Consider the following 23,480-nt stretch of genomic DNA (forward strand, 5'->3'; position numbering starts at 1 on the left):
CACATGCACAGGAGCAGCATTCACATCTCTGCAGCTAAAAATAGCGGTGAGTCATCTCACTGCAATCCATCAATTAGATTCAACTCATGCTAGAGCAGGTTTTACTGAATTGTAGCTCTTTCCCTCCCTCCCTCCCCCTCTCACTCCCTCCCTCCCCCTCTCACTCACTCACTCATTCACTCAGCGTAACGTTTGTCTATAACGCACAAGAAATATATCGCTGATTGGTTCAAGGGTTCGTGACATTAGCTCTGGACAGACAGACAGACAGACAGACAGACAGACAGACAGACAGACAGACAGACAGACAGACAGACAGACAGACTGAATAAGGTTAGAAATAAGTTTAGGGTTAGGCATAGTTTTACTGGGGTTAAGTTTAGGTATAGGGTTAGGTTCAGGCATAGTTTTACTGATGTTAAAGGAGCATTCAGTGATTTGGGTGATTTGGAAAAATACCCGGTCCACCCGGTAACAAGATGTGCAGTTAGTTAGTTACTTTATTGACAAATGTATAAAACATTGGGTCCAAACAATAATAAAAATCCCATGAATCAAAAACTTTAAAAGGTACAATACATTAAAATATACAATACACAATAAAGAATCCCTTTACAACAGGAGCTTTCTATTGCTCCACTAGTGACAGGCAGGCATGTAGCATACGCAATGTTTCTCTGTTAGTGCCCACAAAGAGTGAGCTCAAATCAATACCCTCATGTCCATATTTCGCTCTGATATTTTGTGTGAGGGGACACACCAGTATGTGCTGTTCGTTTTGTATACCAGTCTCACATTGGCAAAACCGCTGTTCAGGTGGTATGCGGCTCCATCTTCCCATTTCCACACGCAGTCTATGAGCGGACAACCGAAACCGTGTAAAGGTTATCCTCAAATAGTCCTCAATGTAAGGTGTACTGCTGGTGCTGGTATAGAGTGGGTGAATAAATAGATCTGGATTGATGGCTTGGTATGTCTTATATCTTGTTCCCTCTTTGGATTGTAATTTATGAATCATGTCCCTTCGGTCACTCTCAATATGTTGTTTTTCCATTATCTCAGATAAATGAGAATACATGACTTGGTTCTCCTTCTCCAGCAATTGAAGGACATACCACAAGGGGTCATCAAGCATGCCATTTCGCTGCTGTATGTGTGCACATGCACACGCTCTACAGTGGGGGAAGTACAACAGACAAACAGTATGTGCACCAAGGCCCGCCCCACTCGATCATGATTGGAGGAAGGCCCCTCTCATCCTCATCCTGATTGGATGAAGGCTTTGCCACCCAAAGCCCAAACCGAAACTAGGGTTTTTTGACCCCAGGGGCTCACTGGGGACAGGGAGGAACTCCTTATATGGTCAGCACACTTTATAGTAGGGAGGATTATCCAAAAAATAAGTGATATTTGAATTAAGTGAAATCACTGAATATACCTTTAAGGTTAGGAATAAGCTTAGGTTTAACCCTTAAAGCATAATTTACTTAGGTTACTTTAGGAATACCAGGCTGCGCACTTCAGCCGGCTGTACGCCCGGGGTGAGTTGGTAAAGGGGCGAGTAGTTTTGTATTGGTTCCGTCTCCACACTGCAGGGCAGCAGCAGCAGATACCTGCCATCACAGAGTGAAGACAGCAGGCCCACTGCAGACCAAAGGACCCCCGCCCGAAGGCATCGGTGTCGGCTGCTCCCAGCCGCCTCTGTCCTCAATACTTCAATAGCCTCAATGCCTGCACAAAGCGTTTCATCAAAGCACACTCCGTGTCCATTTGGGCCTCGGAGAATCCTTCTCTCTGTGTCTCCTCTATAGCGCTCCATGCGATGTGCACTTATCTTTTACACTGTATCTCCCTCGTTTTCACAGAGTACCTTCCCATCAACCCAAACTCTTTTTTTTCCTTTTTTTAATCTACTGTTCCCCTCTCGCTCACTTCTATTAATCTTTCTCTATCTTCACCTTCCTCCCCGCTCATTATTTTTTATCATCTTTCCCGTCTCCGGCTTTCATTCCGTCTCTCTCTCACACACACACACACGCACACGCACGCGCACACGCACAGGACTGTTATGAATTCATAAAGTCCTTCACACACTCCCCTGTTCCACTGTCCGTCCCATTTGCACAGACCTCAACAGGGGTTGACGTTAAATACCTTGTGTGTGCGTGTGCGTGTGCGTGTGCGTGTGCGTGTGCGTGTGTGTGTGCGTGTGCGCATACTGCCAGTCCTTTTTTCAGTAATGCCAGTCCTTTTTTACATCCACACCAAACATCTTTGCGAAAAATAGGCGATGTAGAACGTGTCCCGTTATGCCTTGTTGTGAACTTGTAGATGTGCTATTTTCACCAAAATGTTTGGCCCACAATAGGGATGGTAGGGTTCATTTGGTTAATCTCCTTTTGGAAATGTGCAGCTGCTCAAGTGGTCTGTCAAGTTCAAGCACGCCCTCGCTGGGACTCATATTATCGGTCCCGCCCGCAGTGGGCCATGAAGCGGGATTCAGTTGTCATGGCAGTACAGCAGTTATAAAGTCCTTAGTCCTTGTTTATATGATGATTTCCTGTCTTTATAGAAGTTTATATTTGTACGTCTCTAAATGTTCTGATTAATTGAAAATGGTGGACCCTGTTGTAAACAAGTGTAATGCTTTATCGTGGTGTCGTCCACAGTAACAGTTATTGTATTGAGTTGTGCTTTCGTTTGGAATGTACAGAGAAGATTGTGTGCGCATCTCTTGCCTATATTTAGGCCAGGCGCTGGCCTAAAATTTTGTCCAATATAGATTCTATTTAAAAAGTCCATGCTACACACTTAGCTCTGGTCCATAGCTCTAATGCGTTGCATTTAGAGCTATGTTACTCTCGACTTCCGGGGCTCGCATGAATGCAGACCAGCCTCTCGTCTTTAGCGTAAATAAAAATAATGTTTTTGCTACTCACCAAAACAAAGGCGGGTTGTGTCATTAGAAAGCCTACTTTCCTTAGTGGAAGCACCACACGTATAAACGGTACTTTTTGGCCAGGCGTCACTGGGGTCAAGCTTGTGTAGTAGTGAGTAGAGCTTGTTTCCCACTGCAACAGCATGATGACATCTCCTGTTTGGTACAGTTGGAGGCCATCGATATTGTCCTTTTCTTTTTGCTGAGGTTTGCGTGATCTGCGCAAAAGGACAGTTAACCCATTTTGGGCGGGAACCCCTTTTGGTGTTTTAAACATTATGTTATAATTTAGCTATTGAAAAATAGCAGATCTACAAGCTCATAGCGCGCCACCGAGTGGCGCGCTACGAGCTTGTAGATCAGCAAATTTTGAGGTCAGGCCTAAATGGGTCAAATGATAAGGGACAATATCGGTGGCACCCAACTGTACGTGGTTGAGACGGATGGGCCACTTTGATTTGGTTGTGAACATTTCACAACACCAGCAGCTACTGTGGATTGAAGAGGATTCACAACACCAGCAGCTACTGTGGATTGAAGAGGATTCACAACACCAGCAGCTACTGTGGATTGAAGAGGATTCACAACACCAGCAGCTACTGTGGATTGAAGAGGATTCACAACACCAGCAGCTACTGTGGATTGAAGAGGATTCACAACACCAGCAGCTACTGTGGATTAAAGAGGGTTCTCCCAACGTTGCTCTGAAACAAACATTAAAAGACTTGGCCCGGACGGTTAGCTCCACCATCTGGGCACCTATAGGGTGCTGAGCCAGCCTGACGGCGTGCCGCAGGTTCGACTCCCGATCCCGACGGCCTTTGCCGCGTGTCTTCCCCCCCCATCTCTCTCCCCATTTCCTGTCAAATTACTTTCAAAACTATCAATAAAGGCAGAAAAGGCAAAAAAAAAAAAAAAAGTCCATAGACTTGGCTGGCCCATGATGTAATTTCGGAAACCATGCATTGGAGGGGCTAGTAGCACCCCTCAAAAAGCAACCGATACTGTTGTCATAGATACTGTGTGAACCAATGTGTAAATATGTGAAGTCGTCCGTTATCGGTTGGCTTTTCTCTAAGCTGACAGCTCAGTGTCTATCCCTGCAGATTCCCTCCGTCACCCCGATGTCCTCGCTCTGTGCGATCTATTCACAGAATCATGCCTGCTTTTGTGCTATGGTTTGTTTTCACATTTATATAGAATGATGCGAGCTGTGGGTGGCGGGCGGCTCAGAATCTCTGGCATGAGCTGGGAGCCTGCAGGGATTCAGTGGGGATTGTCCTCTGAGCCCAGTCTTTTCTTACAGCGAGCGAATGAAACCCTATAGGGGGATTTAATTTTGTATACCTACCGGTAGTTTGTTTTCCACTTCAGGTTATAGAACTACAGCGTTCAGTGGTGGAAAAAAGTACTCGCATGTTTTTCTTAAAGGACCACTTCACCACTTTTCAACCTATCTTCATTATAATAGGTCCTCACTAATAATCCTGATAAAATGGCACGATTTTTTTCTACTCAGTCTGTGTCTCATAGGAGGGCTGTGGGCAGTTTAGAAACCGTCCTCCAGTGACATCATCATTAGACTAGATTTTTTTTTAAACAATTTTACAAAAAGGTTTAGATTTGTATTATCGTGAGAACGATGGCTTCCATTTTCGCATTGTAACTTTTCAGGACTAGAAAGCCTGCAGTTTCTATTAGCTTGTATTCCCCATCGATGATGTCACTGGAGGACGGTTTCTAAACTGCCGGTACATCTAAACACACCCACTATTAATTTGATTAGCTACAGACAGTTGCTTGTCTTACTATAGACTGCCATGTTTTTATCCTGCTCTAGTTTTTAACCTGAACTGGAAAGCAGACCGCAAGATCAGCCTACAGTATATGATTTCAAGCCCCCTTTACACTTCATCATCATCATTTTTCATGGATTTCACAATGCCACGCCAGACTTCCCGGTCCTTCATTACCATCCCCAGTTCCTGCTTATGCATGTGTCCCTAGCGATGACATCAGGGTACGACAGCTTTCTACCTCTGGTCTGCTTTGAGGCAGGACTCCAGAGAAGAAGGGAAGATATAACCTCATTGTCAGCTCTGTAGCAGTGGCCGGCAAACTGTGTTCTTCTGAATTGGACTAGTGAAGAAACACGGGGAAGGTTGCCGTATATTAGATCAGTCGATGGGTGGCTCTTCCAAGACAGATGTTGCGCTCTCATTAGAAGGCGGGTGTAAGTGCCATCCAACCGTTTCTCTTGTTTCTTTGAAAGTCTCCATGTCTCGGAGCCATAGAGTAGAATCGGCTCAACGGTCGTCCTACATATTTTTACTTTTAACATCTTACTAAGCTGGGATGACCAGATATTATGCATGTCATTGCAGGCTGACCAGGCCATACCCTTCCTAGTTTGAAAGTCCTTTTGGGAAGAAGATATATATGAACCCAAATACTTGTAGTCATCAACCTGCTTCAGAGGAGTGTTGTTGTAGGAGTGTTTTTATAATGTGGTTATTGTTGGATTTACATATATTTACGTATTCAGTTTTCATCTCGTTGAGATAAAGACCAACACAGTTGGAGGCCTGCTCAAGAGATTGAAGGAGAGCCTGAGCGTATTCCAATGATTGACTGATAAGCGCGCTGTCATCAGCGAAGTCAGTGTCGGTTAGGTATTTAGCAGGATGACGAGAGCTTCTCCTAGGGTTTAGTTGGTAGCCCCCTTATCATTGATAGTATCAACTGACATACGAAGAACATAATCATAATCATAATCATAGAAACGGGGCAAGTGTGTCACCTTGGAGAATGCCAGCAAGGATGGGGAATGATGGTGTTTCTCCGTCAGGAGTAAGGATGATCGCTGAGGTATTTGTATATAGAACTTTTATGGCATTGATAATTTTGTCGGGATACCATATAATTTAAGAATTTCAAACATTTTAGCTCTGTCCACTGAATCAAAAGCCTTTGAGAAATCAACAAAGACTAGTGCGAGATCGATGTTGCATAGCTGTGATTCCTCAATAACCCTACGTAAGCATAGGATTTGACTCAAAGTGGATCTACCACGTCTAAATCCGTTGTAATTGTTTCGGAGTAGAGGCTCATCGAAGGGGATGAGACGATTAATGATGAGTTTGTTGTAAAGTTTTGCAACAATTGGCATTAAAGACATTCCTCTATAATTATTGGCTAATGAGAGGTCTCCTTTCTTATTGTTGGGATGATCTGTTTTTTATGCCATATAGTCGGTGCCTTGAATGTGTTGAAGGTATGATTGCAGAGATTGAGCAATAGATATTGGAATTGCTTATTTTTCCAGATCAATGCTGGAATATTATCCGGACCAAAAGCTTTAGATGACTTCAATTGTTTGGTGGCTGCTATAACTTCATTGATGGTAAATGGGGATGTATTGATGTTCAGCGTACCTTAAACCTGTACACTCGGAAGAGTGCAGTCTGGTCTGGCCTCCTTACCAAGAAGAAGAGTGCAGTTTCCTGGGAGTTTGGCCTCCTTACCAAGAAGATTTTTAAAATGGTTAGACCAGTTTTCCATACGCTTTTTGGCTGCCCCTCCCTTGATTCGGATGGTGGAGTTTGAATTCTTGCCCGACAGCTCTTTGATTGTTTTCCATGCTAAATGGTGCTTCTTTTAGCCATTATTAGTTGGATTTTCTTGGCTTGTGATGGTGATTTGTGGTAGGCTTGAGAGACTGACCTAAGATGTGTTCTTGCCTCGGAAACTAAGGGGGGAAACTCACGGCTTTCTCACGGGTTTTCTCACGGCTCAAAACGTCGTACGCAAAAGAAAATAGTTCACAAATCTCCTAAGTGGGTATGGTTGGCTCTCCGCTCACCTCCCCACCCCATCTCCTAAGTGGGTATGGTTGGCTCTCCGCTCACCTCCCCACCCCATCTCCTAAGTGGGTATGGTTGGCTCTCCGCTCACCTCCATGTGGATGGACCTCCATATGGTTGGCTCTCCGCTCACCTCCCCACCCCATCTCCTAAGTGGGTATGGTTGGCTCTCCGCTCACCTCCCCACCCCCATTTTGGTGAACTAGCGCACAAGCAAAGCTCTCCAGTGCTGTGAATGTCATGTTCTTCTGAAGGGGGCAGCCCACATCAACACACACACACACACACACACACACACACACACACACACACACACACACACACACACACACACACACACACACACACACACACACACACACACACACACACACAACAGGAAATCAATAGAAGTTGGAGAGTCTTGGCTTCTCCATTCATCTTTGCCTGCGTCAGTGTATTTGCTAATGTTGACGTGACAGCATAAACAGCTCTCTTGAGAAAGCAGAATGTTGTACAGCAGCGTGGGGTTCCCAACCTTGGATCAATGGAAATAAACACAGTATACTTTATAGGGGTGTGTAACGATAGTCATCATCATTTTTCGACCGCAGTCGAGATCATGGATTTCACAATGCTGATTGATTGATTGATTGATTCATTGATTGAAGTATTTATTAACAGTTTGGAGAATTACAGTACATTTCAAGCACAACTCAATACAAAACTGTTAACTGTGGACGACACCAGCATTACACTTGTTTACAATAGGGTCCACCATGTTAAATTCATCATAACATTTAGAGACACATATACAAAAACATATACAGTGAGGGGATAAAGGGGTGGGTGGGGGATTCAGATTTTACGGGGGCCAGTTTCGAATTGCAGCCGTCCGTAGGTGCCCTTTGAGAGCGGATGCCACGCCAGACTTCCCGGCCCTTCCTTGCCATCCCCAGTTCCTGCTTACTGATGCATGTGTCCCTAGCGATGACATCAGGGAGTGACAGTTTTCTACCTCTGGTCTGCTTTGAGTCAGGATTCCAGAGAAGAAGGGAAGATATAACCTCATGAGCAGCTCTGTAGCAGTGGCCGGCAAACTGTGTTCTTCTGGATCGGACTAGTGAAGAAACACAGGGAAGGTTGCCATATATTATAGAAGTTGATAGGTGGGGCAGCAGGGTAAGCACCTTAGATTTTGCATTTGTACAGCTATTCTGAGGCAGGGGGTGCAGCTCTCACTACCATGGGGCTAGTGCCGTTTGACTCTTGTAGATTGAAAATGTCAGAATCGATAAATACGAGAGTAATCTACGAGAGTCTAAATCTTAGGCTGTGTTTCTTCTAGTAGGTAAACTTTGACACATCATGGTTGTGTTTCAAGCAGGGAATTGATTTATTCACAAAGAAAAGGCTGTTTTAACGACACCTTCAATGAGGATAGTCAAAGCTTTTGACCTCAAATGGAGGCACTGGTCAAGTCTCATCTCCACGTGGTGTGCGTGACAGACACTTTTTGCTGATGTTCACACTTTCCACAGCTGTGAAACACTATGTGCCAAGTGGCAACATAGTCACTGTGTGCGCGTGCGTGCGTGCGTGCGTGCGTGTGTGCGTGCGTGCGTGCGCACTGTATGTGTGTGTGTGTGTGCGTGTGCAGCCACAAATGAATGAGTCATCTTAGGGGACACTTTTTTTTATTTATGCTTGGTTGTGCATCGTGTAGAGCGAAAAATAATGGCCGACCTAGCGGTGTGCCAGGGCGCTGCACGACCATGTCTAAATGAGGCATTAGTCTAAACCCAGCATCTTCTCCTCATCCATCACACTAAAGGAACTCATTGAGTTTTCATGAGGTGGACTTTACTTTGCAACAACACTTCTTAGGAGGTCACCTTCCTCTGAACGAACTGGCTCCCGTCGTCACAGTGATACACCTACTGTATGCCATTTTTTTAATATCGTTGCTGTAGGGCATGCAGAAACCGCTTCTATTTTTCATAAATTAACACCCCACTTGATCACACCACAGCGTCACACGAAAGCATCAAGAGTAGCAGATCTAACGTGATGCGAAGCGACCCGCTTTGAGCTTGCCGACTGATACTTTTACTATATTTGATTTTTTTTTTTCATTGATCTTTTTATTAGAGGTTAGGCAACAGTATATGGTGTCATTTCAGTCACATCATATATACACTAGTTGTTTAGGCATACTGCACATGAAATGACAACATTTTACAATACTTCTGATTAAATTGCTTTGCCCACTCAATTTTTCATTTCAAAACCCATACACAAACAAACATAACAGACATCAGAAAGTAATAAAATAAAAAGTGCATAAAGAACATGGTACAATATCACATTTTTTAAATGAATACAATAAACATTAAAAACATGTACAAATAATAATCATAAGCAGACAGAGAGAATAATACATTATAGAAGGAAGGATAGAAAGAGGGGAAAGAGAGAAGGGGGGGGGAGCGATCACTCAATGAGTAGGGACTAGTAGGCTATTAAAGAATAACAATAAAGGATCCCATTTCTCTTGGAATGTATTGAGATTACCTCTGGTAGAATATCTGATTTTCTCCAATTTCAAAAAGGACATTACTTCTCTCAACCATTGGGTACTAGAGGGTGGTCTAGTAGATTTCCACTGGTTGAATCCTGAAATTTATGAGGTTTCCACACAACACAGAGGACATTTTACCTACTTTACGTCCATTCACGTATTGCATAGAGTCCCTCTTCCCCTTTACGTGGAGAGTCACGTAGAATCGACAGAACAGACAGAACAGTTTAATTAATAAATGTCGTAGAGGTGGGTTGTCTCTTCTCATCACATCCTCCCAGCTGAGACAATTAAATTCTGCCGGATTGATTTCCAAATTACTGTGATAATCACACAGCAAGGTGTGAATCTTGCGCGCACACAGTCACACACACACACACACACACACACACACACACACACACACACACACACACACACACACACACACACACACACACACACACGCACACAGGCACACAGGCCTGCACACATGCACACACACAGGCGCACACAAACACACAGGAAGTGATTTACTTGTAATAATGATAATCCTTCAGGCGAGGAGTAAACTTCATTATCCAACCGTTCTGTCGTGTTCACAAACCGAACGAGTAGAAAAGACAGAAGACATGAAGGAAAATGAAATGACAAAATGACAGAGGATGAAAGAGGAGTGAGTGACAGTGGACGCACGCACACACGCACGCACGCACGCACGCACGCACGCATTACCAGCTGCGTTTATATACTGCGGTGGTGGTGGTCCGCCATAGCTCACACAGACACCCACACGTCACGAATAGCTCGCACGCACGCACGCACGCACGCACGCACGCACGCACGCACGCACGCACGCACGCACGCACGCACACACAGAGAGAGAGAGCAGCAACAAACAAATTAACGATAAGGGAGGACATGATGAACTGTAGAGGTTGATGCTCCAGGCAGCCATCGACCTCTCGTCTCTAACAACAAGGCAGGAGCTGCATGCGGACCACAGCGAGACCTCTCGCGCTGCACGCCACAGCGAGACACCACTATAAAGTGAAATAACATCCTATACTACACTGCAATATATTTTTCTCGGCTGTCCAATTTGCCTAGTATGCAATTAAAAATCACTTTCACAACCATACATAACCTCAATGTCCATCAGTCATCACGCACGGGCAAGCAAGGCTGCAGTTCGCGACGCAGAGTGTATTCTTCTTGGCCATGGTGTGCAAGTGGCCCGCGGGAGCACAGACTGCCTGACCGTGGTGGCCAGCCAGCCCAAGACAACTGAAATGCTGCATTTACTGAGACAATATATACAGTACTTTTTGCATAGACAGAAATGAATACAAGGGTGGAGTTACTTCAAATCAACATATGGCATATTGCTGTATCACTGTGTTTTGGTTCACACCTGAGCGAGCTTCAAAGACTCAGAACAATGGAATGAAATGAAATGAAATGATTACTATATTTACCCAGGGTATCTGGGCTAAGCTCAAGAACTTGTTTCCAGCCAGGCCGTGCTCATAGAACATTTCATATAGTGGTTCAATGCCTTGTTCAAGGGCACTTCAGCGGTGGTAATTTTAACGTGTCGGACCGCTGATTCGAACTGGCGACCTTCCGGTATCAAGACCGCTCCGCAATCCGTTCGGCCACCGCTGCCAAATGACTGTAGCCTGCAAGGAACCTCTAAAGTACGCACACACACACACACACACACACACACACACACACACACACACACACACACACACACACACACACACACACACACACACACACACACACACACACACACACACACACACACACACACACACCGCCTGGGTATGCTGATGATCACAGCCTTGCAGGGACAAAGCATTATCAACATCAGTCGCTTGCCTGCCATACCATAATATCCGCCAACAACAACACGTTTGATTTTGCATAAAAGGTACAGCGGTGGTACAGATTTATACTAAAAGGATAACCCATAAAAAAGGCACAGGGCTTGTTTCTATTGAGGTCCTGTGTATTCAATTCATCAAGACATTTAAAGACAAACAATAATATACAACTAGAAAGGCGCAATTCTGGGAAATTGCAAGTGGGTTTGCAATTTCCCTCGAGCAGCTTGCTGAGTACAGTATGATGATGCTGCATTGACCCACATGGCGCTACAAAACGTTTATATGGAATAAAGTCGGGCAATAACTATTGTCTGGTTCCCTACTGGAACCACGAGTGGTACTAGTAAAACAATAACTATAGTCTGGTTCCCTACTGCAACCACGAGTAGTACTAGTAAAACAATAACTATAGTCTGGTTCCCTACTGCAACCACGAGTGGTACTAGTAAAACAATAACTATAGTCTGGTTCCCTACTGCAACCATGAGTAGTACTAGTAAAACAATAACTATAGTCTGGTTCCCTACTGCAACCACGAGTAGTACTAGTAAAACAATAACTATAGTCTGGTTCCCTACTGCAACCATGAGTAGTACTAGTAAAACAATAACTATAGTCTGGTTCCCTACTGCAACCACGAGTGGTACTAGTAAAACAATAACTATAGTCTGGTTCCCTACTGCAACCACGAGTAGTACTAGTAAAACAATAACTATAGTCTGGTTCCCTACTGCAACCATGAGTAGTACTAGTAAAACAATAACTATAGTCTGGTTCCCTACTGCAACCACGAGTAGTACTAGTAAAACAATAACTATAGTCTGGTTCCCTACTGCAACCATGAGTAGTACTAGTAAAACAATAACTATAGTCTGGTTCCCTACTGCAACCACGAGTACTACTAGTAAAACAATAACTATAGTCTGGTTCCCTACTGCAACCATGAGTAGTACTAGTAAAACAATAACTATAGTCTGGTTCCCTACTGCAACCACGAGTACTACTAGTAAAACAATAACTATAGTCTGGTTCCCTACTGCAACCACGAGTACTACTAGTAAAACAATAACTATAGTCTGGTTCCCTACTGCAACCACGAGTAGTACTAGTAAAACAATAACTATAGTCTGGTTCCCTACTGCAACCATGAGTAGTACTAGTAAAACAATAACTATAGTCTGGTTCCCTACTGCAACCAGGAGTAGTACTAGTAAAACAATAACTATAGTCTGGTTCCCTACTGCAACCATGAGTAGTACTAGTAAAACAATAACTATAGTCTGGTTCCCTACTGCAACCACGAGTAGTACTAGTAAAACAATAACTATAGTCTGGTTCCCTACTGCAACCATGAGTAGTACTAGTAAAACAATAACTATAGTCTGGTTCCCTACTGCAACCACGAGTAGTACTAGTAAAACAATAACTATAGTCTGGTTCCCTACTGCAACCAGGAGTAGTACTAGTAAAACAATAACTATAGTCTGGTTCCCTACTGCAACCATGAGTAGTACTAGTAAAACAATAACTATAGTCTGGTTCCCTACTGCAACCACGAGTAGTACTAGTAAAACAATAACTATAGTCTGGTTCCCTACTGCAACCAGGAGTAGTACTAGTAAAACAATAACTATAGTCTGGTTCCCTACTGCAACCATGAGTAGTACTAGTAAAACAATAACTATAGTCTGGTTCCCTACTGCAACCACGAGTAGTACTAGTAAAACAATAACTATAGTCTGGTTCCCTACTGCAACCACGAGTAGTACTAGTAAAACAAGAATTGATGACATAGTCATTACCAGCTAGCGTTTATATACTGCGGTGGTGGTGGTGGTCCGCCATAGCTCACACAGACACGCACACGTTCGCATTCGCATCGTGCACATCGTTGATGCGTGTCGTGTGTTTTCCATAATGTGTTGTTGCTTGCTGTCGCTTCTTCATGCCGTTCACTTCACGGTGATGCGTGCTTTGGTGTGTGTGGTGTGCAGAGTATGCACATGCATTCGCTCATTGATGCGTGTCATTTATTTTCCATACTAGACCTGTACGTGCCCGTCGGCCACCGGCCTACTTGAGAACGGTGCAACTTGGGAGCCTAATGATACTGGTTGTCAACTTGTCATAGCACCTGTTTTAACTATCTGTCTGTGTCCCACATGGAGATCTCTGTATCTGCCAGTCTGCCTGTGTCTGAGTCCAAACTTACTGTGAAAAGTGGAGTGGTTAAGTAATCAATTTGCAGGTGTGGGGTTGCCCTGGTAATCAATTGGCTGAGGCAGAGGCTTGAAATTGCACAGGTGAGGGGACTTTGGCTCATTAGGCCTACTGGCAGAGCCTGTAAGATGTTCAAAGTAAAAATATTTAGGACGACCGTTGAGCCGATTCTACTATATGGCTCCGAGACATGGACACTTTCAAAGAAATTTGAGAAACGGTTGGATGGCACTTACACCCGCCTTCTAATGAGAGCGCAAAATCTGTCTTGTAAGAGCCACCCATCGACTAATCTAATTTACTGTACGGCAACCTTCCCAGTGTTTCTTCAGTAGTCCCATCCAGAAGAAAACAGTTTGCCGGCCACTGCTACAGAGCTGACAATGAGTTTATATCTTCCCTTCTTCTCTGGAGTCCTGCCTCAAAGCAGACCAGAGGTAGAAAACTGTCGTTCCCTGATGTCATCGCTAGGGGACACATGCATCAGTAAGCAGGAACTGGGGATGGCAATGAAGGACCGGAAAGTCTGGCGTGGCATTGTGAAATCCATGATCTCGACCGCGGTCGAAAAATGATGATGATGAAGGAGTCACACCTTTTTTATGACTGTTGGTAGGGCATTCCACATGTTGGTGGCATAGCAGAAGAACGAATTTAACTCCTTGTTTGAGCCGAATCTGTATTGAAGGAGATTGGTGGCGCTCCCTCTGTCCATATCTCTGTTTCTCCCTCTGTGTCGCTATGGTTACAGCATGCCAGAAGAAACGCTTGAAGACGACAGTCAGCCGTTTGGAGGAATGTTTGTTAAAGTAACGAGTTGAAGGTTGAATCATTGCATGCAGTCAGATGTCACAATTTCACAAAGTCAGCTTGTACAGCAGCTGTTTTTTAACAGATGGGGTTCTAGGAGGTCAGATAAAGTGGATAAAAAGATTATGATGCTTATATTAACAAATGTATAGCTGTGGTGGACCCCTGACTATCAGTAAACCCTTTGTTGTAAGATAAATGCTGAAAATAGCCGCTCAATGAAAGCTCACAATGGATTGCATTGTGTGAGCATGTAGATCAGCATTTTTTCCAAATAAGTTCACTAAATGATTGTGCACGTACATGTGTTCTGTTTAGGTGGAAGCAGCCACAGATTCAGAGTCAGAAGGGAAAGGCTCCAGGGAATATCATTCAGTTGGAACCCAAGTGGAAGACGACAAGAAGGGGTGAGATAATGGACCAACATTTTATATCCTCTGCAAATGTGTTCCCAAATTGACCTCGCTGCCACTATCATGAATAGACTCCACTTTCTTGCTTTTATTGGCTGGTGTTTGCTTGCTCTCGCTCTCTCTCTCTCGCGCGTGTGTGTGACTGTGCATACGTGTGGTGTGAGAGAGTGTTTGTAATGCTATTGGCCAGTGGTGGGCAACTTTGACGAGGCCACTATATTTCGACACTCACTCCAGAGGGCCACATACAGTTTGCATATTACTCTCGTAGCAAAACATAGCTGATCTACAACCTCAAAACGTGTTACACTGCGACGCGTTTTGAGCTTGTAGATCAGCTATTTTTGCTATATTTGAATTGAAATCCTGAATAATTTTTTGCTATTTTTGAATTGGAATCCTCAAAAGTTATCTTTTTTATTTAATTTCAAATGCATTTAGTTTTGAACTAAATACAAATACATTGGACATAAAAAAGACAAAAAACATTTTTGCGACTGCAGGTCGCATTTACTATGAAATCGTGCATTTCCCATCAATGTGTTGTTTGGTTGGTTGGTTGGTCACCCCAACCAACCAGCCCTCAGTTGGTTGGTCACGTGACATCATGTGACATCATCAGGAATGGAGATCCCTGATGTATGGAGATCCCCGATGTCATCAATATTAGCCAGCAACTCTACATCTGACCTCAAACCCTTAGATCTCCATATATGGAGCTGACCTGTTCTGACATTCCATATTTTGATCCTTCCCCATCCATCCTTCCTCTTCGATGTCTCCCTTTTGACTGATACCTGTCCATTTAAACTCTAGACAGGCCTTAGTTATTAATGCAGCCATGCCCGGCAGCCGGCGGAAACTATAGAGTTCTCAACCTACTCGGAAATTAACACAATTAGTGCCCAAGTAGAAAAGCCTAAAAGAGGCCTATCTCACAGCCCGCTTTCCACGCCTACTTCCGGTAAATAGTGGTGTCATTTAACATTAGCATTTACACGTTTTTTTCTCTGGAGAATCTAAGTACATTTTCTAATGTAAAAATGTGACAGACCAATATTATTATGAAGCAAACAAGATGGTAAATCAGCTCGAACAGATAGAACAAACCTTACCTTGAGAAAACAAAAGTTGTAGACTTCTTAAATTACCTCTGTTAACATGTAGCGTCTATGGAGTGACGTCACGCTATCACCACTAACCCCGAAAGGGGGCGTATTAAGGGGGCGGGGAAATTCTGTGAGATAGGCTTAGTAGCGACTATAGGCTATTTTCTTTTTTACTACTTTACATCAGCTATTTTCAAAAACTCGGCATATGGAATACTGTATATTTCTAAATATGGTAGCCTTGCCTCAAATAGCCGCCTGGTTCGTTTTATAAATGTCCGGGGTCCAAAACGATTTTGCGTATTAAACGCCCGGAGCTACTATTTGGAAATATACAGTACTTTATAACAACACAGATCTTCCATTTTCAGATGGTAGGTCCACAGACAAATATTAATCTGGGGGTCCTTGAACTGAACCACAGGTTTAAACAACATTAGGAAGGAAGCCCAAATAAGCAACTATACAAAAATAAACGCAACTTGCAAGCCGCAACTACCAATATTTACAAGCAAGACAAAAAAAAGTAGGGATGTCCCGATACACTTTTTTCCTTTCCAATCCGATCCTGATACCACAATTTCTGTGTTAGCCGATACCGATACCGAATACCGATACCAGAGAATAATTATAATAATATGTTTCGTTTATAGCAGACTCCTCACTCAAATGTGCACTTGCAGTTTGAGCAAATCGAAAGCAAACTCCACATGCCCCAACATTTTATTTACCTGCCATAGTGTCAACCCCTTACCCCTGTGTCCAATCTGTGGTCATACTGGCATATTTGCCGATACCAATATGACTCGATATGACCAAATAAGGGCCGATCCGATACCGATACAGTATCGGGACATCTCTAAAAACAAGGCCAAAGTCAACTTGGCAACGCTGGTATGTGTGTGTGTGTGTGTGTCCTTCAAGGCAGGGCCGGTTCAAGCGCTCCAACAGCGTGACGGCGGGGGTGCAGGCTGACCTGGAGCTGGAGGGCTTTCCCACCATGGAGGACAAGGGCCTGCAGTTTGGCGGAGGCTTCCAGCACGGAGCTTCGGAGCCCAGCACGCCCACGCAGTACGGCGCCGTGCGCACCGTGCGCACCCAGGGCCTCTTCAGCTACCGCGAGGACTACCGGAACAGCCCCGCGGAGCCCCCCACCAGGTTAGAATCGCTTTGGATTTTTCATTATAGTTTATACGTTTTAGTTTGTTTTGATGATTTTCTAATTCGGGTTAGTTTTAATTCGTGTTTAGAGCGCGTTTGCTAGTTTCGCTTTTGTTTTGTTTTTTTGTGACGATGCTTAGTTTTAGTTTTAGTTTTCAAGCTAACACACATTGTTAGCTTGTAGATCTGCTATTTTTAAAATACTTTATATATTTGTGAGTGATAAATGGGACATTTTGCACAGTTAGGCCAATCAGGGTGCTGCGTGCGTGCTTTTGGTGCGTCACTCGGCCAATCAGAGTGCGAATTGGCAGCTTGCTACGTATGGCGGTGGTCCATTTGACCCTTTGGATTGCCTCCTTGTGTTGGTGGCGTTGCTCGGTCAATCAGGGATGACGACTGACGACGTAACTATGTGTGTTTATGTAAAAACATGTTTAAAAGACGTAATAAATTTAAGTTTATAGTACATATTAACTATATATGTCAGCTGTTTCAATGATTTGATTGGGGTCTGCTTATAGCACAGTTGCTGACGGTGGAGAGCACTGTTCATAAGTTGCGCACTCTGCTTGCGCACAAGTAGGCCATTGTGAAAGTGCAAGTTGAAGCTCGACAGAGTGCATTTCTAGTACATTGTAACTGCTGTTGAGGTCTACAAGATCGTGTCATTTTAGGGTGTGTGTGACTGCATAAAAAGTGGCTTTGTTGGTGCGTAGTAGTCGAGGTGATTAACCTATTTAGGACTGAGACCACATTCTACAAAATGTCTTCTAAATCAATTTTCTCACTCAATTTGTCACGTCACGTCATATATAGAGCGTCTCAGTCCCGTCCCCTTTCATGACGACGCCAGGCCAAGGAAATGATTCCCAATGCATTTTTCCCATAGACATTTCAAAAAGTATTTATTTAAAGACTGTTACGCCGCGGACAAAGCCAACTGGAGTTGTGACAAATCATGACAACAAACACAATATTTTGGACCAAACAAATAATTACAAAGAAGGAAAAAAAAAAAAAAAAAGTGTAACCTGCCATTTCTTTCTTCTTTCTAATTATTTGTTCGGCCCAAAAAAATGTGTTTGTTGTCATGATTTGTCACGACAAGAGTTGGCTTTGTACGAGGCTTAAACGGTCTTTAAATAAATACTTTTTGAAATGTCTATGAGGAAAATGAACGGGGAATCATATCCTGGGCCCTGGTAGGGGGCGGGACTGCGACGCTCTATTGTGCCCAGGTCTTGTGACATCACTATGACATCATCAGGGATGTGTCTATGAGGTGACTTCATTAGTCGTTTTTTTGTGCAATGGTGTATAAACTTTGTATAACTTTGTATCTTCCTGGAGGCTGAACCCTTGACAGTCAAACGGGCCAATGAAATAAACAGTAATATAGTGACATCACACTATCAGCCCCTCCCCCTTTATCATACAACTACAGCTGTGGGTGCGGCTTCAGTTCACAGCACTCCATCTTTAACCCATTCAGGGCGGGAACCCCTTTTGGTGTTTTAAGCCTTATGTTATAGTTTAGCTATTGAAAAATAGCAGATCTACAAGCTCATAGCGCGGCACTCGGTGCTGCGCTATGAGCTTGTAGATCTGCTATTTTTGAAAAATCGTGAAAATGTGCCTCAAATCTTTGAATATATATTCTTTCAGAGCGAACATATTTTCAGATACGGGTCGGCACAGGCAATTACAAATATTTGTAGGGGTCCTTGACATGAAAATATGGGCTGACAGAAATATGGGTTTTTCAGAATTTGATCTCAGGTCAAAATGGGTTAACTATAATAACCCCCCCCCCCCCCCCCCCCCCCCCGTAGCCCCAGGGAGACCACGGGCGTGGAGACCGCCCCATGGCAGCTGGAGCCGCCGTCGCCCAGGGAGAGCGCCAGCGCCACGTCGTCTCCGGGCGAGTCGGGTAGGGCGTCGCCCTCCCCGCGGCGGGACGGCGGCTGGTTCATGCAGCTCCTCCACACGGAGACCAAGAGGATGGAGGGATGGTGCAAGGAGATGGAGGCCGAGGCCGAGGAGAACGACATCTCAGAGGACAGTACGTGACAGCAGTGTTATTTTCGTTGACTAAAACCAAGACGAAAAATGTTCGTCGACTACCTTTTTTCACTGACGAAGACTACATGGAAAATAATTGAAAACTAAGCTATGATGACTAAAACTAAGACTAAATATATTGACAATTTCGTCGACAAATAAAAGCTAGACTAAAATGTTAAGAAGGGACTAGTGGACAAGAGATCCAGTATCAGTCATTTTACACTTGGTTGCATGCTGAAAATAGCCGATCTACAAGCTTGTAGATCGGCTATTTTCAGCAAGTGTAAAATCAGCCATTATGACGGCATCAAGGCCCACCAAAACACATTTTAGTCGACTAAATAACCTGTACATTTAGTCGACTAAAATCTTATGACATTTAGTCGACTTAAACTAGACTAACACTAAAATTTGCTGCCAAAAACAACACTGCGTGACATAACTGTTGGGTTTTGACATGCAAGTTTTGATGTATAGTTTTGATGTATAACGTTTCATTTGGGTGGGGGGCGGGCGTGGCTCAGGGGGTAGAGTGGCCGTTAGAAATAGCCGGATGCGAACCATGAGGTTCCCAGTTCGATCCCGGAGCTCCCCCAGAGTTGGTGTCCTTGAGCAAGACGTTGAACCCCTAATTGTTCCCGATGTGCAGGCTGGTGCCTTGCATGGTTTCCTCCACCATCGGTGTATATGAATGAGTGAATGTAATGCAAAATCTATGTAAAGTGCTTTGAATAACAGCGCTAGGCCTATATCAATGCACCATTTACCATTTATTTACCATTTAGTTTTAGTCGACAAAATGTTGTTAGAAATCTTTATAATGTAAAAGAAACTAGTATTTCTGTCTATGAGCTCTAAATGTACATTATTTGTGCGTGCGTGCGTGCGTGCGTGCGTGCGTGCGTGCGTGCGTGCGTCCTCCAGTTCTAGGCAGAATACGGAGTGCGGTGGGCAGCGCTCAGCTCCTCATGTCTCAGAAGTTCCAGCAGTTCTATTGGCTGTGTCAGCAAAACCTGGTGAGAAGAACCTCAACACTTCAGAGCTTTAGTGCTTCTATCGATCACAGCTGTGTGTGCGAGTGTGTGTGCGCGTGTGTGTGTGCGTGTGCGTGTGCGTGTGTGTGTGTGTGTGTGTGTGTGTGTGTGTGTGTGTGTGTGTGTGTGTGTGTGTGTGTGTGTGTGCGTGTGCGTGTGCGTGTGTGTGTGCGCGTGAGTGACTTGGGTCTGCCTGCACCGGTGCAGATTACATCAGAAAGCAAATACGATACAGAGGGAAACACAGCTTGTGTCTCTCTCTTCACAGTCCCCTAACACACACTACAATGTAGAATCAATCAAAAAACACCGGTTTGGACTGCTGACTTGACGTTGCAATCAATAGCCATCAACCAACACATTTGTTGTGGCCCGAACTTTTTGAAATGAGAAATAGATAACCTGGAATGGCTTCCACGCTGCCGAGACTGCAGTATTGAAACGGGTAAACCACTTTATTTTATTTTATTCTAACTTTTTATCCCACGATTTTGCAACCAATTTTCACACCCAGTGTCAATTATCGAATGTAATTAAAGGGGAATTTCTCCCTAAACCTTTTTTTTACAAAAGTAAGTTGATAATTATGTATATTGACCAAAAAATAAATACAAATAGAAATAAAGATATAGGGGAGCTGGAGAAGCAGCTGGAGCTGGGGCTGCTGCTGGGGGGGTCTAACATCAGCTCATGTAGACCAGGGGCCCGTTCCACGAAACTTGGATTAGAGATTAAGCCGGGATTTAACAGATATCCTGGCTTAATATATCCTGGATCAGCGATTAACCGGTTTCATGAAAGCTGGTTAATCTTGCCAGATTAATTTAACCAGTTAACCTGGATATGTTGAGGCTTGATTCGGTTTCATGAAAGTGATGCTACATTAGTTACCATGGAAACTATGCTTTGGATTTAGCCTGCTCCGGACCAGGCTAACAGCCAGGTTTAACCTAATCCTGATGTCTTTACTGTTCATTAAGCAGTCAAACTGATCACAAACCAATGATGTTTTCCACACTTATTCAATTATTATGGGTTTATGTTGCCTTATTTTTATCGGTCTGCATTAAAGGACTAATTTAAGCACTATATAAAATCAAAGAACCAAAATATATAGGCTGCACAACATCATGACAGCTTTTAGATCAGCTGCGTTTGGTGAATATTATATTATATTATATTATATTATATTATATTATATTATATTATATTATATTATATTATATTATATTATATTATATATATTTTTTGTAAAAGTGAAAACCACTAAATATTACCATTACCCATTGTTTTACAACATATTACCATTGTAACGTTTCACCCACTATTGAACCCATGACCCACAGTTCACCTGTCTGGACAACAACCCCCTTCCCCATAGGTAGCTCCCTCAGAGGAGGGAGTTATGGCCAAATATCACAATGCGACAATATCATTATGCTTACAATATTAAGAATTCTGTTTTAAGTTAATAGTAGTGGTAAAATGTAAACTATATTTTTGGGGTAGTTAATCATTCAGTCTATCCACTATTGAGAGTATGTTCTCTCTTTAATTACAGCAGCAGTATTTATTTTAGAAGCTTAAGTCCTTGTATCAGTAAGTCTTGAATAGATTAGTAAAGATACTGATCAGAAGGGGGCAGTAATGCAACTATTAAGGATGCAAACTGCCATAATACCCCATGAAGAAGAAGGATCAGTAAATCTGTGTTCCACCGAATGGGTCTAGACTAGAGACAAAAAGCCAGGCTGTCTATTCAGCCAGGCTTTATGATCCTGGCTCGCTAAATCCGCCCATTCTAAGCCTCGCTTGGCTTTAGTGGAAGGAATAAACCAGGCTGTAAAGACCAGGATTTAAAAAGCCTGGTTTTGGCCTAAATCCTGGATTAGTTAATCCAAGTTTCGTGGAACAGGCCCCTGGAAGAGTGCAGTGTCAACAATGCATGGAGTGTTGCTGTCACATCATCTAGAACAGATGTAAACAAAAACCAATTGCGCGATTGAATAGGAGTTCTAGAGTTAGACCCCTCCAGCAGCAGCCCCAGCTCCAGCCCCAGCTCCCCTATATCTTTATTTTTATTTTTTTTATTTTTTTGGTCAATATACATAATTATCAACTTATTTTTGTAAAAAAAGGTTTAGGGAGAAATTCCCCTTTAATGCACTCCCTCTGCCGACCTGGGGAAAGAAACGGACTGGAAAGTTTCGGGGGGTCACGGCCTGAAAAGTTTGAGAACCATGCACTGCTCTAGCCTAAACAACAGACACCAGGTGAGAACCATGCACTGCTCTAGCCTAAACAACAGATACCAGGTGAGAACCATGCACTGCTCTAGCCTAAACAACAGACACCAGGTGAGAACCATGCACTGCTCTAGCCTAAACAACAGATACCAGGTGAGAACCATGCACTGCTCTAGCCTAAACAACAGACACCAGGTGAGAACCATGCACTGCTCTAGCCTAAACAACAGATACCAGGTGAGAACCATGCACTGCTCTAGCCTAAACAACAGACACCAGGTGAGAACCATGCACTGCTCTAGCCTAAACAACAGATACCAGGTGAGAACCATGCACTGCTCTAGCCTAAACAACAGACATCAGGTGAGAACCATGCACTGCTCTAGCCTAAACAACAGACACCAGGTGGGAACCTGCATGCACTGCTCTAGCCTAAACAACAGACACCAGGTGGGAACCTGCATGCTGCTCTAGCCTAAACAACAGACACCAGGTGAGAACCATGCACTGCGCTAGCCTAAACAACAGACACCAGGTGAGAACCATGCACTGCACTAGCCTAAACAACAGACACCAGGTGAGAACCTGCATGCACTGCTCTAGCCTAAACAACAGACACCAGGTGAGAACCATGCACTGCGCTAGCCTAAACAACAGACACCAGGCATGCCTTTGCATCTTGACTCTATGACATTCAGATGGTCATGAGGACATTGTATGAGACAAAAAGGTGAACGACATAATAACAATATACGGTGTAATTCCTGCCATAAGTCTTCCTCCCAACACCATACAGTAGTCCTCAGCAGCAGGGAAGGTTACAGGGATTTGCGTCTGGTGTTTTTCTTTGCCCCGCGTTCTCACTCTTTTATTGATCCGAACCACGTAGACAGTATTTCAGAAGAAGTTGGTTCAGAGTTATTATGAGAAATAGTGTTGCTGCCGTTGCAGCATGACGGCAGACAAATACACTCGATAGTGGGATTACCGACGTGATAGAGCGGTTAAACTCCGCTCCGGAGAAGACTGACGTTATGCAAGTTTGCTTTCATTTTCAAGAGCTTTATATGAGACATGTTTGGCTTCAGTGTGAGACGCGTGTGTCCACGAATAAGAAGCTTAACCCGTTAAAACCGAGAAAGCAGCGGTGTCATTCATTTTAACCACTTTAACCATTCATTT

The 23,480-nt window shown here is 43.7% G+C and overlaps 1 protein-coding gene across 1 annotated transcript in view; it reads left to right on the plus strand.

Annotated features, from left to right (window-relative positions):
* The window catches only part of dlgap2a (discs, large homolog-associated protein 2a), a 426,762-nt gene that overhangs the window by 395,615 nt on the left and 7,667 nt on the right, over positions 1–23,480 (plus strand). Inside the window, exons 15-18 of the mRNA XM_079527917.1 lie at positions 14,587–14,675; positions 16,715–16,948; positions 18,787–19,016; positions 19,943–20,034. Coding sequence (XP_079384043.1) covers positions 14,587–14,675; positions 16,715–16,948; positions 18,787–19,016; positions 19,943–20,034 — 645 coding nt within the window. The remainder of the gene's footprint in view (positions 1–14,586; positions 14,676–16,714; positions 16,949–18,786; positions 19,017–19,942; positions 20,035–23,480) is intronic.

Source organism: Electrona antarctica (assembly GCF_951216825.1).
Source record: "Electrona antarctica genome assembly, chromosome: 18".
In the NCBI taxonomy this organism is placed as follows: domain Eukaryota; kingdom Metazoa; phylum Chordata; class Actinopteri; order Myctophiformes; family Myctophidae; genus Electrona; species Electrona antarctica.